General features: G+C 38.4%; 1 protein-coding gene across 7 annotated transcripts in view; it reads right to left on the bottom strand.

Moving 5' to 3' along the window:
* LOC144957693 (ryanodine receptor-like) overlaps positions 1–10,000 on the bottom strand; it is a 199,479-nt gene that overhangs the window by 152,868 nt on the left and 36,611 nt on the right. For all 7 annotated transcript variants that reach the window (XM_078889091.1, XM_078889068.1, XM_078889059.1 and 4 more), the window contains one exon: positions 3,291–3,416. In XM_078889091.1, coding sequence (XP_078745217.1) covers positions 3,291–3,416 — 126 coding nt within the window. The remainder of the gene's footprint in view (positions 1–3,290; positions 3,417–10,000) is intronic.

The raw sequence follows: 10,000 nt of genomic DNA, 5'->3' as shown, positions 1-10,000 counted from the left end.
TTAGAGAAGAGGGGTGATGCCTTCTTTATTTGCTCACCGTACTTCATTGTTACTTCGATAACTTAATAAAATTTGAAATTTATCCCCATTAACGGAGATAATGGCATCGCCCAAGGCGTTGATCGAGTTGTTCGTGGCGTTGATACACACACGCAACTCCTACCCCCCCCTCCCCCCCCCCCCCCCCACACACACACACATTAGAGGGCAGCGAGCATTGAAGAGTAAGAGAGAGACGTGAAGTTATAATAAGAGGGGGTGGATGAGGTGATAAGAGGGGTCGATGGTGACTTTTCGCCAGATCTAACAAACTCAGCTACCCATTCATTGCTGAGTAGACAGGGATTCAGAAAAAAATCGACTGCACCCGGGATCGATCTCTGGCCCTTTGCGTATAAAGAGAGTGCTCTATCAACTGAGCTATCGGGGTCCCCAAATATTCTATTGGACCTTTTAAAAATACAGACGTTATAACTGGTTTTTTTGGACGGAAGAAACTAATGAAACTCATATTACTTGATTAGTTAAAACACCAAACGAAATTTTAATATTATTGTATTATTTTAAATGACAACAATGCGATAGAAAGGAGTGGCGACAAGAGATGGACAAAAGAAAACAAAAAATCAGACTTGCAACTTGCTAGGTTCGACTCACACCCACACACCACCACACCCACAAACACACACACACACATCTTTAGTAGTCACATACATTTCAACAATAACCATTAGAGAAGAGGGTCATGCCTTCATCATAGATCATGTCATTGCGATCATTATGGTGTAGTAAATTTTGAAATTTACCCCTATAATGGAATCGTCCAAGCGTGCGCTCCTGTTCCCCCCATCTCACACAGAAAGGGCGGTTTGCGGGTGGAGGGAGGGGGTCGTCTGCCTCTATGTCGTCTGTGTCGTTTAGTGTATGCAAAGGGGGTGGTCGTTAATTAAGTGGGATGGTGTGATTGTGAAGATAGGCAAAGGACCGAGGCAACGAATCGCTGGGAAGTGTATGGCGCGAGACCGTTTGAAGGTGATAAGAAGTGAGGACCGCCGGCGGTCTTCCTCTTGGGACTGGACCACGGTTCACAGCTAAAGACCGTGGACCGGTCCTCGGTCGGTCCTCAGCGCGGCACTAGCTATCAGTCTTTACAGGAGTTGTCATATGGGTAAACATACATCTACCCGTGGTGCTCCTTGCTCAACTGTTCATCCATTCTTTTCTATTATTTGTTTTGATTATTTTTTCGCTGTGTCTAAGGATACTGGAATTGATGGTTGTAAAAGTGTTGATCCGAGTCTGGCTAGTCTATCTGCATTATTTGGTTGACCTGATACGATATGAGGTAGTGTCGTATGGAGGCAAAACTATCCCCATTTTGTATTACTTTGTTAACAAACGTTATCACCTCCTGTTACCTTTTGTGCATTGGAGTGTACCCATAGTCTGACACTCCCCAAAATATTCACGACTTCGACCACCAAAGGAAAGTAAACTATGAGGTTTATTGAATACTACAGTCAATGGGAACAATAAAAAAATGCTTGATGTTACCTTGAGTATTAGTGAAATAATCTAACCATTCACTCTATATCGATGATCGTCGCTGTCATCTTTTGAAATGATTTTTGAGATCTGTCACATGCAATACAATTCGAGCGGCAGATCATCGATAAGCCTTCTGAACCCTATCAAGCCATCCTTTAATCCAAGTTTAACGGGAATTTCTTTAAGGCCGAGAATTCGCATCAGATAGCTGGGTCTAAGTTATAGCTGTCAGAAAATAGTCTATGATAAACCAACGCTCCATCGATGATATAGCAATCATTGCGTCATCAAGGAAAATGGATGAATGAAAAAATATGGCTGCGCTGTCTCTATGGATATTGCCGTGAACAGTATGTGTGTTACTTTGAGTGCTTCAGTCTCTGTTCTTAGTATCCAGGTAGAAATTTGTTTCCATAAGTCTCTGTCTAGTGCAAATGTTCTTAGCTTTGAATGTCATCATCTGTGTTAAGGTGCTGAGACAATTGGATGTTTCCTTGTGTTGTTTAAATCAGTTCAATTGTTGTTTCTAAATATAGATATTTGATATTTCTTTGAGATCTTGATTCAATGTTATTGGAAGTGAAGTTGGTGTACTCCCTCTGTATTTGGCTCCTTGTTTGATGTAATCATAAATCGAGTTTGTGCTGGAATATACTTTTTATCTCGTCAGAGTACGTGACCGAACAGTTTCCATCTTTGCTGCTTTATTCGCGTACAGACTGTTGTACTCTGCATGTGTCATGTGCATCCTCATTACAGATTTTGTCTGGCCTATGTACCCCAATAGCTCGTCTCAACTGTTTGCGATGAAGGGAGTCGAAGGTGTCCAAATTCGTTTTTGTAGGACCACACGTATCACAGTTGTACATAAGGTTTGGCAGCACAAGAGGCGTATTCGTTTATTTTCATTTATGATGTTCGTCCTGTTCTAACGTTGTGTAGTTCTCTGAATGTAGTTTGGGCTAGAATTTTTCTCCGTTTGATGTCTCCATTCTCATTAATCAAGTTTCCAAAGTAATATAGATAAATATTTATCAGTCGTATACTAATCGTATAGCTCGCTCTTCTTAGATTTATAATGGTATTTCCCTAAGGATTTCATTTCTTTAACCACTCATCTGCCGTACTATGGAAAGTGGTCCCATGTTTGAGAGTTATTGCCAAGATGAGGGTCATTTAAACTGATCGATTTTTGAAGGACGAGTTTTCTGGCCAAATATTAAATATGCGTCTTTCCATAGTACGGTAGTTAACTTGTAAATGACAATTAAATTATGGTTATTCGGGATACGATTGGTTATTTATCTCCCATTTTTGTCTTTTTAAACTGAATGGCAAATGGTAATTCTAAGATTCGTCGCCAATAAGTGTCATATGTCAAGCATCGAGCAAAGAAACTTACATGCCACGGTTTTAATTAGAAAGAATAAAACGATCATAAAGAAGATACTGGAGAGAAAAGTAGACTGATAGCGGGGAAGAAAGAGGGAAAACTGGCTGCACAGTATCGAAGTGGTGGCATCAATTGAGATCAAAACATTTTGCGAAATCGCCCGAGAGAGAGAGAGAGAGAGAGAGAGAGAGAGAGAGAGAGAGAGAGAGAGAGAGAGAGGGAGAGAGAGAGAGAGACCATGGCATCCAACCTCTGGAAAAAAAAGGAACCCAGATGAGATGATGAGTGTCGAATACCATTCTTAGTCGAAAAAGTTTAGTTTTACTCTTCAATGACCGAGAATCCTTACCCGACTGGCGATATTCTCCAAGAAACACATCCTGTTCCCAAATCCTTCCGCAGCCAGGCATACTCTCTCTGTGGCATTGTGGTCTTTGGCGCTGGGGGCGATGCAGCTAAGGCATACCATATCGTCCTGGGAATGGAAAAATTAGAGATGGCATTTTAAAGGAAAGAAAGAAAGAAAAGGGGTATATTATGAATTTACGTTATTCAACAGACAGATCACCAAGTCAACCGAAGAAAAATTCAAGACAAATTTACACTGACAAAACATCTATCTTACGTTTTGGAACTCTCCTGTTCAAGATTTTTTTCACAATCGGGGTTCATTTAAAACAATTGGGCTATATTGCTGTATTTATAAATATGTTAACATCCATACAATACTTTCTTTCATTCAATTGGTTTCTCTATGTTTTTTCTCCTCTCTTTTGATTATTTTCTTGAACTACTAATTATAGAGTTCTACCCACAAAGTCAAAGGGACATGGCTTATTTTGCTTCGCGTCGAAACTTTCTGACATGTGATCCATGGAATCTGACTTAAAACCGTTTCTTTTTTTCTCTTTTTTTTTTTTTTTTGTAGCATGAAACGGAAAGTAATAACGGTTGTCTGGGTAGGACACTTACTCATTACCAACAGCTTTCTGACATATCTAACAACCCAGCGACTCACTCACTACGAAATGTGGACGGAGAGTCAGAAAAAGAAACACTCCATTCAACCCTGGACCGAAGCAGGTAACTTCATTTACCAATAGAGCTATCGGGAATCCCTCTGATGATCTAAGTTACGAAGAAACTACAGTCAACGTCTTCAGTCGCCGCATATTGATCTAACACAGACATCATAATGGAGGCATTAAATTCAATTTTCAATGTCTGGTTCAACGTGACATAATAAAATACCGCATTGACTCGGCGCTTCACAAAATAAATAACTGTGAACATTCATATGGCGCCTTCCAACGGATTTATCAAGCTCGATGCGCTTCGTATTGTTTTCTTTCTCTGCCTTGCAATTGAAAGGGAAACAGTACAAGTCCTGTTAGGCATATACTATTAAATCAGGAAATACAAAGTTAAAAACTAAATGCCTTATTCAACCAGTTGTCATTTTGGAATATAACATTTTCCAAGACAAGTTTCACTTGCACAAATTTCGTCTTGGAAACGATCCATCTATCTATTTATCCATCTAACTATCTATCTATCTATCTATCTATCTATCTATCTATCTATCTATCTATCTATCTATCTATCTATCTATCTATATATCTATTATCTATATATATATATATATATATATATATATATATATATATATTCAGAATATATGTATATATATATGTTATATCTAGCTATCTAAATATATATATATATATATATTATATATATATATATATATATATATAATATATATATATATTATTATATATGTCCATCTCTTAATATCCACGACTCCATCTGACGATATATCACCCCTCTTGTCCCTCTCCAGTTTTTTTAAAACTCAATTGTTCATCAAATGTAATTATCTACTCATTTGTTTTGTTCCTCTTGTCTTAGTATTTCTCCAAACGTATCTTTCCATGTTCATCATTGTTTAAATGTAATTTTGTTCTGTCTCTCATCATTTTCTGCGTGTTTTGCCTATCTCCTAGCGAAGACCAAGGACCGAATCGTCCATTTTTTTAGTGCTGTTTCATTTTATGAGCCATTATATTTAATTTTCTCTTGATGTTTTCGTGACTATTGACTGGCTTATTTAGACATTTTTATCTTTTGAGAAAAGGGGAGGGAAATGTTGATAAGGAAGGAGAGGAAGGGAGAGAGAGAGAGAGAGAGAGAGAGAGAGAGAGAGAGAGAGAGAGGGAGGGGGGGGGGAGGAAGACACAGAGACTGTGAGGGAAAAAAATGAGGAGCAGGTCGATATGGAGAATAAGTAAGAGGAATATAAAGACCAGGTAGAGGGAACAAAAGAGGATGGACGGAAAGCACACACACAGTCACAAACACATACACACAATTACAGAGAGAGAAAGGAGAGAGAGAGAGAGAGAGAGAGAGAGAGAGAGAGAGAGAGAGAGAGAGAGAGAGGGATAATGAGAGATCAGGGATATGTAGATAAATGGATTAATAGATAGATAGATAGATAGATAGATAGATAGATAGATAGATAGATAGATAGATAGATAGATAGATAGATAGATGGAGAGAGAGAGAGAGGAAGAGAGAGAGAAAGAGAGAGAGAGAGAGAGAGACCGATCAACTTATCGATTGTATTTGTGTCTGTCTAGGGGGTGGTGGGGTAGGGGGGGGGGGGGCGATGAGTATAGAATCGCTCTCCCTAAAATAACTGATGATTATGTAGGTATTGAACTGTGTAGGCTAGTGATTATCCCAGAAATAGCTTGGATGGAATCAGGACGCCAATAATTATGGGCCATTATCCTAGGTAACTTGCCACCAATACTGTAAAACAATGACAAAACACATTTCCCCGTTTTAAAAAAAAAGTAAACTTTATACAAGTAGATTGAGATAAAATCACCCACAGTTATTTAAAAACGATTTAAACCAGCGATACCTAAAAAGACGTTTTGACAATGTGGAGGTCATATTAGTTGATCTATCGATATATTGAATAAACATTTTCTGGCCAAAATTAAAGAATAAAGATGATTTGTTATTCTTAAGCAGAATGTTCGGGGTATTTGGGTGAAAACTTAATTGACGTATAGTATAAAGACTATCAAATGGTAAAAAAAAACTTTCACATGCTCTATTAAAGACAAAACAAAATAAAATAAAAAACAAAATCAAAACTGAAGCTTTCATATAAAGCAGTATCTACATAATGTACTTACAGGAATCTCAAATCAGCAGATGTACTTAACATGAAAGATGAGACAATAAGCATGTGAGGCGATATTACTACAATTTATTTTTTTCGAAAATCAGTCAGGTACTCACATAAAAAAGAGCTTTTTCGAAGAACTCAACTTTGCGTCCCCAGAGCGAGACTCGAATCAGGAACCTACAGGGCCGAAGGCAATTTGTTATACAACAAGACCACAAAGACATTTACAATATTAAGTGAATTTTAAAGATTTAAAAAAAAAAAATTTGCGGTTGGGGTAGGGGGTTGGGAAGGGAGGGTGTAACATAAAGTCCCTGTTACATGGTGGTCGTTTTCTTACGTGCATGGCGTATTAGTAAGCTTAGTTTAACATCCCAGATTTGAGAGTTTATTGTCAATCGATATTTGAAGGACGAGTTTTAAATATGTGTCTTTCCAGGAACCGAGATGGATCCCGTATGCAGTCGTGATTTTTCCTATGGGCCTAATGACTCTGAAGGACAGTAGTTCGGCAACTGGTAAAAACTGAAAATGGAAGAAACAGAAGACAAGGACAATGAGTAGACGAATGTGGAGAGAGATGAGGACGAGGGAGAGGAAGAGGAGGACGAGGAGGAGGAGATAGATGGGTTGAAGGGGCGAAGTAAATTGATGGCGACCTCGACGATGATGATCACGATGATGATGAGGATGATGATGATAAGAAGGAGGAGGAGGAGAAGGAGGAGAAGTACAGTAGGAGATGTTGTTAGTGGTGGAGGAGGAGGTGGAGGAGGAGGGAAAAGAAGAAGAGCGGAAGGATAGACAAGTGGGGGAAGGAGATGGAAAAAAGGTATTGTGGGGCCAATGTATTGGTGGATGGCTGTTGTAGCTAAAACATAGAAGGGAAAGTGGGAATGAGAGAGTAATAAATTAAATGAGGAGAGTGGACAATGAGGAAAAGGCTAAAACAAGTTGCCAAGGTTTGAGGAATGTCTGAGAAGAAGCACACACTGTGATCACTGTAATTAATGTCATTCAACTACCACCACGAAACACAGACAGCTGGAAAAGAACGGAGAGCGGTAAAAAGTAAAAAGATTATTGATAGAACCCAGCAATGAAAATTTCAAACGGATAAAAAGCTAACGAGTTGATTGTACTATTTATTAAGTACATTAAGGGGGAAGGATAAGACTATAAGAAGAAGGAAAACGGAATGAGAAGGGAATGATATTTATTTTGTTGTTGTTGTTGTTGTCGTAAATTATTATAAAAATGATGAAGACGACGACGACGATGATGATGATAATGATAAGGATGATGAGGAGGAGGAGATGGAGGAGGAGGAGGAGGAGGTAATGAAGAGGAGATAAAGCAGGAGGAGGATTAAGAGGAAGGGAAAGCGAGGGAAAAGGTGAATCTCTCTCTCTCTCTCTCTCTTCCTCTCTCTCTCTCTCTCTCTCAGTCTCTCTCTCTCTCTCAGTCTCTCTCTCTCTCTCTATTTCTCTCTCTCTCTCTCTCTCTCTCTCATTCTCTATATATATATATATATATATATATATATATATATATATATCTCACTTTATTCTTTCTCTCCACTCACCCCCCCCCCCCCCCCCCCCACACACACACACATACACACACTATTTGTCATCTCACAAACACAAAAACACACATACACACACACACACAAACACACATTCACACTCACACACTACCTAACAATGCCTCTAGAAATGAGTCGAACGAGCAAACAAACAAATGGACTGCCCACATGAAAACCTTGCCTGGCATGTAGGGCAGGGCGAACGGTTGATGTCAACAATACACATTCATATTGCCCTAGGAAAAAAGACAAAAGGTCAAAAGCAGTGTACAAATCTTTGGTCTTGGGTTGCAATGCAACGGCGTTCCCATTCAGCAATATGATAAATAAAACGTTCCACATTAAAACAAATAAATAAATGGATGGCTGGCTGGATGACTGGATTGTTGGGTAGGTGGATTTTTGGATAAATAGATTATTAGATGGATGGATAGTTGGTTGGAGGGGGGGGGGGGCGGGGGGGGGGGGGGGGATGGTTGAGTGGATTGATGGATGGATAAATGGATAGTTGGTTACATGTAGATTGTTGAATGAATGGATAATAATTATTAGATGGATGGATAGTTGGATTGGGGGGGGGGGGGGAAGGATAGTTGAGTGGATGGATGGATAGGTGGATGGATGAATAAATGGATAGTTGTGTAAGTGGATAGATAGATAGATAGATAGATATTATTTTTTAAAATATTTACCACAATGTTTGAGACAATCTACATTAATGTTTCAGGCTTAATTCGCCATCGTCAGGACTGAGTTGTTTTGGTGACTGTTGTTGTTTGTTGAAGTCGGTTGGTTAATTAACAAGAACTTCCGGCGATGTGGACACGTACCGTACATCTCACTTTTCGTGTTGAGTGTGGCTTCATGAGGTATATTTCTCCTCCAGGCATAAGCTACATTGTTTTGATGTTGGTGTGTATCCTGTTGCTTTAGATAAAATTTTCCATGAAATGTTGTGGTCTAGTTATTTGTCTTTTAATTTCCAAATATGTTCGCTGAGTCTTGTGGATGTTTTTTTTGTTAGTGTTTCTAAATGTTGAGGTGTGGAGGTTGTATCTTGTTTTGAAATTATTTTCCGTTAGTCCTACATATTTTCCTTGCTTGTTTGTTTTAGTTTCGGTGACTGTGGCTTGGTAAATTAAACTTGATTCTAAACATTGTTTGTTTAGCGGGCAATGTTCCTTATTTCTTGCTCTTGTCGGTGGTTTATTAATATTTTTTGTTGTGGCTTGAAATTATTTGTTCTATGTTGCGCATACAACTCAGTCCTGACGATGGCGAATTAAGCCTGAAACATTAATGTAGACTGTCTCAAACATTGTGGTAAATATTTTTTAAAATAATAATTCGCTCCATTACTACATGTCGAGCACTTTTCGTACCATATTTGTATCAAACAAGATTCAATAGATAGATAGATAGATAGATAGATAGATAGATAGATAGATAGATAGATAGATATAGATAGATTGATAGATAGATAGATAAATAGATAGATAGATAGATAGATAGATAGATAGATAGATAGATAGATAGATAGATAGATAGATATTTGATATTGTGTTATGACACTCCTCTTCGGATCGGAAGGTCCTAGGATCGAGTCTCGATCTGAGAGAAGCGTGGCTTTGTCTTTGGAATAGGCTCTTTTATATTCACATTATCTCACCTAAATGAGTACCTGGTCGTTAACAGCGTTGTCTATGTGGGGAAAAAAATGTAATATCGCCTAACAGGCGTCATTTATCGACCTACATATAAAGTGTTGGTGTTGGCTAGAGACTAGAGACCCTTTGTGAAAGTGCTTTGAGCAGGTTAACTGGATCTCTATATAAATGCTCCTTTTTTTTTTTAGATAGATACTATCTGATAAATTAGATAAATAGATCACATAAAAGGGCCTACCTAAATGTAGAACTGAAGCACTCTCAAACATTTCACAAACACACACACACACTAGCACCACCCACGCATCACACACAGAGCACTCGCGCACACATCGATAAATGAGAAAACACAGGCAGTCATGCAGAAGGAAAACTCCAGTCATAGATAAAAGATAATGAAAGAAATTAATGAAAAAAATAAAAAGAAAGAAAAAAGTAATAAGGAAGGGAAATATTTAATCGATTATGTTCTTCTTCAAGGATTTATTTACAGCGTAAACCTACTGTATCTTTACCATAACATTATTGATCTTAGATCTTAATGTAATGGCAAGCGAATGGAAAGACAGAGTAGCCGTTTTATTATTGTCAAAAAGAAA

The sequence above is a fragment of the Berghia stephanieae genome, chromosome 1 (genome assembly GCF_034508935.2).
Source record: "Berghia stephanieae isolate SIO BIC M18660-M18661 chromosome 1, UCSD_Bste_1.3, whole genome shotgun sequence".
Taxonomy (NCBI): domain Eukaryota; kingdom Metazoa; phylum Mollusca; class Gastropoda; order Nudibranchia; family Aeolidiidae; genus Berghia; species Berghia stephanieae.
This window is presented reverse-complemented; position numbering and strand designations above follow the sequence as displayed.